Source organism: Schistocerca nitens, chromosome 2, assembly GCF_023898315.1.
Source record: "Schistocerca nitens isolate TAMUIC-IGC-003100 chromosome 2, iqSchNite1.1, whole genome shotgun sequence".
In the NCBI taxonomy this organism is placed as follows: Eukaryota; Metazoa; Arthropoda; class Insecta; order Orthoptera; family Acrididae; genus Schistocerca; species Schistocerca nitens.
Window position 1 is genome coordinate 855,332,779 of NC_064615.1, and position 13,607 is coordinate 855,346,385.

The 13,607-nt window shown below is 42.2% G+C and overlaps 1 protein-coding gene across 1 annotated transcript in view; it reads right to left on the minus strand.

Moving 5' to 3' along the window:
• Window positions 1-13,607, minus strand: part of LOC126237119 (potassium voltage-gated channel protein Shaw-like) — a 369,116-nt gene that overhangs the window by 58,655 nt on the left and 296,854 nt on the right. Inside the window, exon 3 of the mRNA XM_049946934.1 lies at window positions 8,294-8,488. Within this exon, the coding sequence (XP_049802891.1) occupies window positions 8,294-8,488 (195 nt within the window). The remainder of the gene's footprint in view (window positions 1-8,293; window positions 8,489-13,607) is intronic.

The window sequence follows — 13,607 nt, forward strand, 5'->3', positions numbered from 1 at the left end:
AATTCTTTTGTTTAATGAAGGACAAGGTAACCAAAATGTATCTTATAATTCATAATGAGTAGAGATTTGGGTTAGATGGGTTACACAGAGGTTGTGTGTGGACATTGTGTCTTAGGATTGCATGGGATGACGAACTGAAGTTTGCACTAGAATTTTATCTGTACTTGTTCGAGGAGATTGACTAGAGGAAAGAGTTGTTATGGAAGTGAAATGATATTGGTGGTGAGGTTTATATGTATCGACGCATTGAAGAGGTATTATTGGAGGTATTGAGATTATGTGAAGTTGATGATTATTGAAGTTTTCGTGGACAAGAGGTAAGGTAAATGATATTGATGATAAGGTTTATATGTATCGACGTATTGAAGAGGTATTATATATGATATTCATGATAAGGTTTATATGTATCGACGTAAGAGGTATTATTGAAGTATTGAGACTATGTGATGCTGATGATTATTGGAGTTTTGGTGGATAAGAGGTAAAGAAAGTGAGGAGCATATTTTTTTTTGTTGGTCTATATGGAACAAGGAGGATGAAGATGGCAGACTAGAACACTCAAGTAGAAGGAAGATTGTCTACACACACACTTTGTTAAATCAATAAGCAGTACATACTTTTTTTTTTGAGAGAGGAAGCATTTGCATATCTTGGCACACTGACAGTTGTTCAGCAACCGTACATTTTGATCTGGCTTGGCAAACATTGGTCTTGACATGATGACTATGACGTTGACTAACTATTATTGACTGTTATATATTGCTGCCACTACTACTTGATACACATGATGAATATAAAATTTTGACAGAATTGCATTTACACAGTTAACACTATTCAATTACACAGTAGCACTTAATGTGGATGAAAGACAAGTGAGTGTGTTTTGTGTGTTTTCCTTTTATAATCCCAGATAATTGGTACCAACCTATCTCCTAAATATTATTTTACTTGTTTGTTGTGGTTTGCACTGACACCCATAAACATTATAGGTTTACTGTTATTCGTGTATTGTAATAGTTAATAGGATAATTATCTGATATCATTTGTGTGTTTATTATAATTTGTATGTTTAGTGTAAGAGCATTGATAATAATTTTGTAAAAGCAATTGTGTGTGCATTCAAACTATTGTTCATGACTGAACTGTCTCATTAGTGATGGTGAATATTATGGACTGTTACCGGCACTTGTTCAACATAATGGGTGCCACCTGGAAATGTTTAATTACTGCTGATGAACTGTCTAATTAGTGATAGTGAATATTATGGACTGTTACTTGCACTTTTTCTACATGATTGGTGCCACTAGGACATGTTTAATTTCTGCTGTTGAACAGTGTGATTAGTGATAGTGAATATTATGGACTGCGGTCAGCAGCTGCTCAACATTGCTGGGTGCAACTGATGGAACTGCTTCTATTGAAATGATATCACTTGTTGCTGTCTGCACCTGTTCAACAATGCTGGGTGCCACTGATGGACTGCTTCTACTGAAATGGTGTCACTTGTTGCTGTAGCACCTGCTCAACAATGCTGGGTGCCACTGATGGACTGCTTCTACTGAAATGGTGTCACTTGTTGCTGTAGCACCTGTTCAACAATGCTGGGTGCCACTGATGGAACTGATTCTACTGAAATGGTGTCACTTGTTGCTGTAGCACCTGTTCAACAATGCTGGGTGCCACTGATGGACTGCTTCTACTGAAATGGTGTCACTTGTTGCTGTAGCACCTGCTCAACAATGCTGGGTGCCACTGATAGACTGCTTCTACTGAAATGGTGTCACTTGTTGCTGTAGCACCTGTTCAACAATGCTGGGTGCCACTGATGGAACTGATTCTACTGAAATGGTGTCACTTGTTGCTGTAGCATCTGTTCAACAATGCTGGGTGCCACTGATGGACTGCTTCTACTGAACAGATGTCACCTGTTGCTGTCTGTACCTGTTCAACAATGCTGGGTGCCACTGATGGACTGCTTCTACTGAACAGATGTCACCTGTTGCTGTCTGCACCTGTTCAACATTGCTGGGTGCCAATGATGGAATTGCTTCTACTGAAATAATGTCACTTGTTGCTGTCTGCACCTGTTCAACATTGCTGGGTGCCACTGATAGACTGCTTCTACTGAAATGGTGTCACTTGTTGCTGTAGCACCTGTTCAACAATGCTGGGTGCCACTGATGGAACTGATTCTACTGAAATGGTGTCACTTGTTGCTGTAGCACCTGTTCAACAATGCTGGGTGCCACTGATGGACTGCTTCTACTGAACAGATGTCACCTGTTGCTGTCTGTACCTGTTCAACAATGCTGGGTGCCACTGATGGACTGCTTCTACTGAACAGATGTCACCTGTTGCTGTCTGCACCTGTTCAACATTGCTGGGTGCCAATGATGGAATTGCTTCTACTGAAATAATGTCACTTGTTGCTGTCTGCACCTGTTCAACATTGCTGGGTGCCACTAATGGAACTGTTCCTACTGAATGATGTCACTTGTTGGTGTCTGCACCTGTTCAACATTGCTGGGTGCCACTGATGGACTGCTTCTACTGAAATGAAGTTACTTCTTGGTGTCTGCACCTGTTCAACATTGCTGGGTGCCACTAATGGAACTGTTCCTACTTAATGATGTCACTTGTTGGTGTCTGCACCTGTTCAACATTGCTGGGTGCCACTGATGGACTGCTTCTACTGAAATGTGTGGTGTCACCGTTAGACACCACACTTGCTAGGTGGTAACTTAAATCGGCCGCGGTCCTGTAGTACATGTCGGACCCGCGTGTCGCCACTGTGTATTCGCAAACGTAGCGCCACCACAGGGCAGGTCACAAGACACGGACTTGACCTCGCCCCAGTTGTACGGACGACATAGCTTGCGACTAGACCTACCAAGTATTCCTCTCATTTGCCGAGAGACATATTAAATAGCCTTCAGCTAGTCCATCGCTACTACCTAGCAAGGCGCCATGTGTATCATTGCTAATTGCTTACTACTATGCAAGAGATGTATTTCAACAAGAACAAGACTACATTAAAGTTAAGTATATTAAAATCTCTCTTCTTTTCTTTATAGTTTTCATCCAGTCTCCTGTTTCAGAATTTACGCCCGTCTGCGTTAGTTTCGCGTGCACCTAGCCACTCATTGTGTCGAGACCTTAGGGAATCGACACAACAAAATGGTGTCACTTGTTGCTCTAGCACCTGTTCAACATTGCTGGGTGCCATTGATGGAACTGATTCTACTAAAATGACGTCACTTGTTGGTATTCGCACCTGTTGACCATTGCGGGGTGCTACTGCTGGAACTGTCAACTACTTGTTTCTTGAGCTATGGAAAGCGTTTATGTGAATATTTGTATAAACTGATTTTTTGTGTATTACTGTTTATGAAAAGTTGTGAGACTCTTACCTGCACATATTCGTCATTGCTGACGCTATTGATTGAATTGTTTAACCATATAATACTTGTGTAAACTATTATGTAAAGTCACATGTGTGAAAGAATTTGTATTCCTTACTGTATTTTATATATTAGGTTATTGAAAGGTCAGTGCAAAGCCAAAATTTAATCTAGTTATATGATATTTACGTATTAATATTATCTTTTATTTTTGTCTGTATTTCTTTTTGGACGAATTTGGTGGTATTTTCACCACCAATGCTGGCAAAAATACCATCAAATTCTAGCCTGTGGAGGAGGGGCATATGAAAGGTGGCTACACTGAGCCACAGCGCCAGAGATCGCGCTAGAGAGTATTGTTCCGCCGCCTCCACTGGCAGTTCTTGTCGAGATGTGGCAGTAGTCAGTGCTTGTTGAGAACTCGTAGTAGGCTGTGCTTGTCGAGGACTCGTAGTAGGCAGTGCTTGCTGAGATGTCGTAGTGGGCAGTGCTTGTCGAGAGCAGATGTTGTTCCAATGGAGATATTGTAATGCTTAGAGTGCTTTTCGTCAATATATATGAAGGTAACAAAACTCTTATTCTTTTTTTTTCTCATTATTTCAATGTCCTGAATAATGCGTCATTACAGGTTCAGTCAACAAAGCATCTGGCTTGTGTTCTTGGATTAGAGTGTAATTCTGGTTTTCTTGCGTAATTATGGTATTTCTATTTTCTTTAATTACTTCAGTATAAATGGTGTTTGAAATTTCTTGTTTTATTGAAGAAGAACCGTGCCAGATGTGTACGTTGAGTCATACTTCCACACACAGAACAGTTATACTTGTGCTTTGGTTTCGTAGGTTTTATAGTTGCTGGGGACTTAATTAATTGTGTTAACGGAAATTTTCATTTTATTCTTTGTTGTTGTTCTATGCAGTCAGATTGCGTAATAATACTAGTCAGGGCCAACCGTTTACGAGACTTCGTAACCGGACAGACACCTACTAAATCAAAAAAGTAAAATTATTTCCATTAATAATAATTACGCCCCCATGCATTATTCGTCGTGCCTCATAGGATACTTCTTACGTGATGACATGCTGCGAATACAGTCGGGACAGTCAGCTGAGCTATAGAAATTAGTATGAAACAGCCAAAACGTTGCTACAAGTACCGTCTGCTACAGTGAATGCTGCGTGGTGCCGTAACGGACACGTGGGGAGGTAAGGAAGATAAATATACAAGTGGAGCAGAGACGAAGGAGGAAACATTTTAGCTACGATACGGACAACAAACGGGGATATACATTGATTTACGCGACATTGACAAGGAGCAGGGTGACAATTCGTCTGGGTACCAGTATCTGGGGAACGGCGTAGCGTGCTGCAGTCGACATCATCGAGGTTGCACGGGGAATAGAGTTGACGCCCTTGCCTCTGTTAGATCTTCTAGATCGCCGCGTCTTATTATTTTATTATTATAATATTTTCGTGCTGTCACAAAAATGGCGGCGAGAAACTGGTACCTTCGCAACCAGGAAGACATACTGGACGCGCCGCACTCTCGGCTGTCGAGGGGACGCCATTCTTCACGAATAACCCGATGACGTATACAAGAAAGATACCCCACGACACGGGCTCCTTTAGAGCACACACATCAGAGCTCATTGACTTTGCTGTCTATTTAAAGTGAAGCGTGAGGTTTGATTGTGTTCCGATCTTCAAACTTATTTTGCATCCGAAAGGTATATTTGCAGTCGAGCGTTTCTGGTCAGAACTGTATCTACTAAAATCACTTTTACAACCATAGATGCATTGTAATGGGAACTGTGAAACACGTAGTACTTTAATGCGGACTTGAAAAGAAATTATAACACTAAAATAACGTACGTTGAACTATTACAATGAAATCATTATGACAAAACATTACAAACAGACAATGAAGTTACTAGGACCAGTTGAACAGATCTTCTTTGTTTAGCACTTTTGAACGGGATGGCCGCATGGAAAGAATAATAAGCAAACAGAAGAGTGAATACGAAGTGGTGAAGCCTTTAAAAATTCTATAGTCTTTATAAAACTAAACGATATGCCTGAAAATGAAAACTTACAATGTGAGGTATTACCGGTGAGACAAGAGCTTTTAAAGCGAAAACTATTCGAAGACTGAGCGTTTCTCAGGGATCTGTCGTTGATGTGGATGGGAACTTGTAGGAGAGAAAGAAAAACAAATGGATGGTTAAGGGAACAAACTGGAGTGGAAAAAGTAATTAAGACGAAAATGAAACTGAGGTGGGTAGGACAATTATAAGGCAAGTAAGACAAGTAAGATTTTTCTTGAAATTGTAAGGAAAGAGCGAGACGACTATCAAACGCAAGATGAGACTACAATGCCTACAGGAGCAATAGGGATACGTACATAGGGATATTAGCATTATCACAGCAACCTAACCTTGGACCGCCACCAGTCGCAGACCCATGTATGCTGCCTGGTAAAAGAAGTGAAGCAACCTGAAGTAGGGGAGGGAGGAAACGCAATGAAGCCATGGATTGAGAGTGTATTTGATGTAATTTCAGTGATTATAAAATTGATTCAAAATGAGGCCACGAATCAACATGACGTTGCTCCTCTTCTCGCCTAATTACCTATACTGAGTCAGTTGGGAAGGGTGTCGTAAAACCATTGTATGCTCTCCCGAGGCTAGCTAGTCCATAACTCCTACAACTGGTGACCTCCAGGATACTTGCATGGCGACGGAGATGACGCTCTGTCTGATATCACACTTTCAATGTCAGGTCCGGATAATACTGTCTCACACGAGAACGTGTCATCTCCGAGCCTTTCACAATGATCACCAACATCTGCCGCTGTTCACGGCCCTCATATATAATATCATGACTGGTAACAACACTAAGCACAGAAAAATCCTAATGCCCTCTAATGACCGTTTTAACTGTAGCAGAGCATTGCAGCTCTAATCATTTACCGATCCACTGATGATGTGTAAGTGTACGAAGTCACACTGACATCCGAGGATGGCTTCTGCATGATTCACTTTTTTGTCAAGCTTTATATTCCTTCGTATTTCTCCCACTGATTTTCTCCATATAGTATGGTGTCATGTAAAATAACTATGAAGGGATAAAACCGACGTTTCAGTCGTGGCTACTGTGACTCTCTTCCTGATCTACAAGCTCCACTGTATTTAACCATGAGTCCATTATTGAGGATGGAATTACGAGATAATCTTAAACGACATTGTTGCTTTCCTGTACATTCTTCACACTCCACTTTAACATAGTGACTTAACACCACTCTCGGTAGAGGATACATGACCGATGCTCGATGATAAAATACACCAGTGGACCCAGAAGAAGGTTATTGAATCTAGAATGATCAGAAATGAATCAGGATGAGTGATGATGGCTGTTTGCAATTGTAGTCAATACGTTGATCATTGTATCACATCAGAAACATTCATTTTCCCAGAAGTAATTCATTGAAATCTACTACGGCCGCAAAAGCCCATGTTTTTATTGCACTCTTAAAAAAACAAAAAACAAAAAAAAAAGCCGTACCACGAAGGAATTAACCGACTGGAAAGGAAATCTGTATATCTGATGAACATCAGCAGAAAAACAAATGATTACTATTTCAGAAAAATGGGGTGATATATTCAAGAGAAAGAGCTTCACAAACGCGTTGGTGCACATTTGGCCTATCTTCAAACAGTTACTCTGTTTGGCATTGACTGATAGAGTGGTTGTCTGTCCTATTGAGGCATATTCTGCCAAATTCTGTGCAACTCGAGTGTTAGATCACCAAAATCCCGATCTGCTGGGAGGGTCCTGGTCATAATGCTACGGACGCTCTCAATTGGCGAGATATTCGGAGACCTTGCTGGCCAATGTAGGCTTTCGGAAGCACGAAGAAAATCAATAGAAACTCTCGCCATGTGCGGATGGGCATAATCTTGCTGAAATGTAAGCCAAGGATGTCTTACAATGAAGAGCAAGAAAATGGGACGCAGAATATCGTCGACGTACTGCTGTGCTCTGAGGGTGCTACAGATGACTACCAAATGGGTCGTGTTATGAAAAGAAATGACACCCAAGATCACCATTTCGGGCTGTCGGGCCGTATCGCGAGCCACTTGTCTTCAGACACGTCTTTGCTTGCCATCGGGGCTCAGTTCGAAGCGGGACTCATCACTGAAGAAACATCTACTCCAGTCAATGAGATTCCAGGCCGAAGTCGCCCCTGAGAGCTGCGAGACACTAATCAGACTGTCACCCGCCATACAACCCAGCAACCAGATGTGATGATCTGGGGTGCAGCACCTCTTTGGTTGTCATCCACAACAGGCTAAGAGGAAAGCGGTACGTCTATGATATTCTACGCCCCGTTTTGTTGCCCTTCATGTTGAGCCATCCGCTGCTTACATTTCAGCAAGAAAATGCCCTACCGCACTTGAAGAGTTTCTGCTGCTTGTCATTGTGCTTGCCAGAACCTACTTTGGTCAACAAGGTCGCCGGATCTTCACCAACTGCAAACGATTGAAGCATTAGGGTTCTGGCGTGGACCAAAGCGTTATTCATTTGCTCAATTTGTGGAGCACTTTATCTTGAATAAATAAACTAATTTTTTTTAAGTCGTAATCATTTGTTTGTCTGTGCATGTGCATCACATCTACCGATTTCCGTTCCATCCTGATAATTCTTTCGTGTAGCGCCCTTTTCTTTTCTTTTTCTCAGAGTGTGCACCAAGCATATTGATCTGAAATCTTTAGGTAACTTGTTAAACAACATCCCTTGTGAACCCAACTTTCTGGAAATAACACATTAATTACGTGATTAGTGAATGTTAGTATTTGGAAAGTGAAAGAGTCCTCACAATGGCTTGTGAATGTGTACCTTGGCAGCGTTGGAGGAGTAGGGTTCGTCGAAAAGTGACCACATCTTGGGCTTGAGGTGCTGCCACCAGGACATGGTGCCGTTGAAGTAGTCCTCCTCGAAGCCGAACTTGCGGGCGATCTCCTCGTCGCTGGGCTTCTCCGTGTCCAGGTCCAGCCTGTCCAGCACGGCCAGCGTCTCCTGCGTGTCCCGGTGCTGCCAACACAACAAAACAAACTCATAACGACTACTCTCGAAGCTCTGGGAACTTGGGTAAGCCGCATACTGAATAAGCTGTGGCAGCATCGCCGTCAACCCATATAAAATAAATAGCTGAGAAGAACGCTTGCTAAGGATGAAACAGGGATTAGGTCAACAATCCATCCTCCCACTCCAGACGGACCGCCGCCAGTTGCTTATGTTCTATGGTATTGGTCACACGAAAAATATTTAATTAGAAGTAGACTTCACTCTCAGCCTTCCAATTTTGTGTTTTTGTTACTGTGTCTTCCAGTAGTTAAATGCACAGTAGCAGCATTAATAAACTACCTACAAAAGATATTCTAAGGCCACAAAAATTAATGTTATTCCGGAGGTGTCAGTGTTTTATACAGGATGAAACAGCTAAGACAGGCCATACTAAATATATCCAGAAAAAATAAATCTATCGAGGTGCGTTTTTCGCCAAGTTATAGCGGACAATGCGGAAAATTTCCTGACGTTCGCAAGTAACTTTTATCGTTTATAATCATCGGAAGTGCGTCACCGACTTTCTTGTCTTCTAATGCAACTATGTAGTTTTTCTTCTGGCATCTGCAGGAAGCTTCTAAAATAACTTCAACCACGTAACATGAACTTCATCAAACGGCATCGAGAGAACAGCCCCAGAGACCCCTGACCCACCATCAGGAGAAAAGGTTCTACAAACGAATGTCCAGTTATACCAAATATAAGCAAACGCGTAACCCAGATATTGTTCGTGTGTTTGCCTGAGAGCTGGAAGCCCATTGGTCTGCGTTCTGCGGCTGTAGCAATCAGATAAATCGCTCTTAGAGCTACTTAAGACATTCACAATGTATGCGACAGTCGAAACCGTAAATATAGTTTGCGTCGAATGTCGCAGACTATTAGATCAGTAGAGCTTTTCGTAGGTGATTGTGTACAGCTGTTAAATAATTTAGACAAAGGATATTTGTGCCAACAGCTGGACAATTTTATCTTTATACTCTACCGGTTTCGATTGTTGCAGTCATCTTCAAGGAGAAAAATACTGTACGTACTTAACAATTATTATTATGTGTAGGGTTATCACCAAATGTGCACTAATATAAATGTGCCAAGACACAACGTGTTAATATGGACTGTGTTAAGAGAGACAATTAGGACAATAATATATCTTATATGTTATATATGGTCCATATATAACGTATATGTATCGTTGATACATTGATGTATAATGTTTTTCTCCTTGGAGACTAAAATATCACACGAAAATAGAAGAAAACAAGTTGGAAGAAGTGAAACTAAAATTTAAGAGCAGTAACACACAATAAAAATGTCACTTAGGGGGATCTCGGAAGTACGAAAGGCATCAACCAAACCAGTATTCTGCGAAGACTACATTCCACCGTATTTCATCCTCTTCATGTTTTACTGCATCTACATCTTCACGGCAATGACTTCCAAAATTTGTTACAGTTCTCCGAATGTTATCTACGCAAAGTGCTAAGCGATCTGGATATATATGCAAAATTTTGTTTAAAGATGATGCAACGTTTAAGACGATGAGCAAGACAATCTTCCCAGTATGCCTTGATCATCAGTTGACTCAAATAAATGGATAAAATTATTGTTCTTGGTCTGTCAACATTTGGTGCCTAATTTTCCAGCCTGACATCATTAGTCCCTGTTTTATTGAAGGGAATTTAAATACTCTCAAGTATCTCAAGTTTCTATGATATGCTGCTGCCGTAGTTGTTGGAAGACATCCCGCTTGACATAAGGCAATCTTTGTGGTACCAACATACGGATGTCCCTCCCATTACCGCATGTAATGACAGACCCTCTTAAGAGAACGTTTGGTGAGCATCGGAACGGTTGTTTAGGAAACGCGAAATGGTCTGCACACCCACTAGACTTAACACTTCCGTATTTATACTTGTGGTGGAAATTAAAATAAGAGGCCTATTGGGAAACACAAACGACTCCGGAAGACAAGAAGCAATGCCTTAAAACACGAGCCTGTGCTGCCTTTAGCTGCAGATGGAATGTAGCGTGCAGTACTATTTCTCCAGACTCACTTTATAGCGTGTAACGATGCTCAGGGTGAGCATTTTTAGCACTTGGTTGACAGCCGTGATAACAGACACACGAGCCATACCACAGTTAAGTGCTTGCTTGCATTTGACATAAGAGGGCAGACGTTTGTAGAACCTCTCTTCTCCTGACCGCGGGACAGTGGTTTGCGAAGCTGTTATTTTGATATTATTTGATCCAGTTCTATACTCATGTCGTTGAAGTTCTCTTGGAAACGTCTTTTAAATGTCACAGAAAAAAGTGAATAGTTTCATCAGAAGAAAAGGAAAACAAAGTCGGTGTCTTACTTTGGCGATTATAGACGACATAAATTACTTACGAACGTTAGGAAATTTGCCATATTCTGCGCTTTAACATGGCGAAAACAGCACCTCGATATATTTAATCGTTTTGGATATATTTGCGTGGTCTGTCTAAGTTGCCTCAACCTGCATATTTACGTCTCTCGAATTTTGTAAGTCAGTCAAAATGTTTAGATAATTGCATTCATGAATATGTTTTTACAACAGATGTACTACTCTTCTCTAGAGCACGTCACAATGCACACCCGACTCACTGACGCATTCCTGCCACGCGCAAACTTTTCTGGTACGGGTTGTATACGGTTTAATGGAAATGAATTACTTCAAACGCAGACAGGTGTAGTCCACTTCCTAACAATGAGGTGTCACTTTGTATGGTGTTGTGAATGTGGTGCTTGCATGCGCGCTATTCAGTTGATAGGTAGCTGAAACCCGGAAATATAATGCCTAACCTCTATTAGATTTGTACGAGGGTAAGTCAATTATTATCCGCAATTTAGTTATATTTTTGTTTATTTTGGTAGTACTGTCGTTTTACCTCGATAACGCATGCTTTGTTTATTTGTCGTTGTATGTTTGCAATTTTCTAGCTGCTAGGTTCGTTTCGATATCGCTGCCGTGCTGTTAATCATGGCTGCTCCGCTGTGTATTTGCACCAAAGAAGAGCAACGTTCAGTGATACGTTTTTTGTGGTCGGAAGGCGTATCGGGGGCCAAAACTCATCTACGACTTTTGGTTTTTGTTTTGCCACAACGGAGTGTCTACGAATGTATTGAAGAATTCCGAAATGGTCGCCCAAGTGTTACGCACGATGAAAGAGCCGGACGACCGCTTACAGCCACAAGTGAAGAAACCATTGAGCGTTCACGTGTAATGATTCTCTTACACAGACGATTAACTATTGATGAAGTGGCACATCGTTTGCATATTAGTCACGGGTCTGCCTACGAAATCATCCACAACAGACTTGGGTTTCATAAAGTTTGTGCAAGATGGGTCCCAAAACAACTCACACAGTTGCATAAGCAAACGCGCTTTGACATCTGCAAAAAAACATTTGGATCGCTAGGGTAACGAAGTGGACAACTTCGTAGACAGGATCATTACTGGTGACGAACATGGATCCATCATTACGAGCAGGAGAGTAAACAGCAGAGTACGGAATGGAAAAATCCAAAATTCTCCGTGCAAGAAAAAGTTCAAGACCCGACCGTCCGCCGGAAAACTGATGCATACGGCTTTTTGGAACGCACAAGGTCCAGTACTGGAACATTATTGGGAAAGGGCACAACAATAAACAGTGTATGTTACAGTGAGATGCAAAGGCCGAGGACTGCTGTCAAAAGGTGTTGTGTTGTTGCACGACAATGCCCGTCCCCACACAGCAGCCCAAACTTCTGAAACGCTCCCGAAACTCAAATTTGAAGCACTGGATCATCCTCCATATAGTCCCGATCTTGTCCCTTCTGACTATCACTTGTTTGGTCCACTCAAACAAGCCTTAAGAGGCCGTCGATTTGCCTCGGACGAAGCAGTGAAAGAAGCGGTGCATTCCTAGCTCGCAGCTCAACCAAGCACCTTCTTCTACGAGGGCATCCGCAAGCTTGTTGCGTTGAAACGCAAGGAGACTATGTCGAAAAATGATGTTCTTGTAAGTTTATTATCTCATTGCAATAAAATTTCATAACTACTATGCTGCCAATAACGCACTTACTATTGTATCTAAGGTGAGTCTGGAGATTGACTGAGAGTCCCGCAATCGCACACCTACACTACTGGCCATTGAAATTGATACACCAAGAAGAAATGCGGATGATAAACGGGTACTCTTTTGACAAATATATTATACTAGAACTGACAGGTGATTACATTTTCACGCAATTTGGGTGCATACGTCCTCAGAAATCAGTATCCAGAACAACCACCTCTGGCCGTAATAACGGCCTTGATACGCTTGATCATTGAGTAATAGCTTGGATGGCGTGTAGAGGTACAGCTGCCCATGCAGCTTCAACACGATGCGCAGTTCATCAAGAGTAGTATCTGGCGTATTGTGACGAGCCAGTTGCTCGGCCACCATTGACCAGACCTTTTCAGTTGTTGAGAGATCTGGGGAATGTGCTGCCCAGGGCAGCAGTCGAACATTTTCTGTATCCAGAAGGCCCGTACAGGACATGCAACATGCGGTCGTGCATTATCCTGCTGAAATACACTCCTGGAAATTGAAATAAGAACACCGTGAATTCATTGTCCCAGGAAGGGGAAACTTTATTGACACATTCCTGGGGTCAGATACATCACATGATCACACTGACAGAACCACAGGCACATAGACACAGGCAACAGAGCATGCACAATGTCGGCACTAGTACAGTGTATATCCACCTTTCGCAGCAATGCAGGCTGCTATTCTCCCATCGTAGAGATGCTGGATGTAGTCCTGTGGAACGGCTTGCCATGCCATTTCCACCTGGCGCCTCAGGTGGACCAGCGTTCGTGCTGGACGTGCAGACCGCGTGAGACGACGCTTCATCCAGTCCCAAACATGCTCAATGGGGGACAGATCCGGAGATCTTGCTGGCCAGGGTAGTTGACTTACACCTTCTAGAGCACGTTGGGTGGCACGGGATACATGCGGACGTGCATTGTCCTGTTGGAACAGCAAGTTCCCTCGCCGGTCTAGGAATGGTAGAACGATGGGTTCGATGACGGTTTGG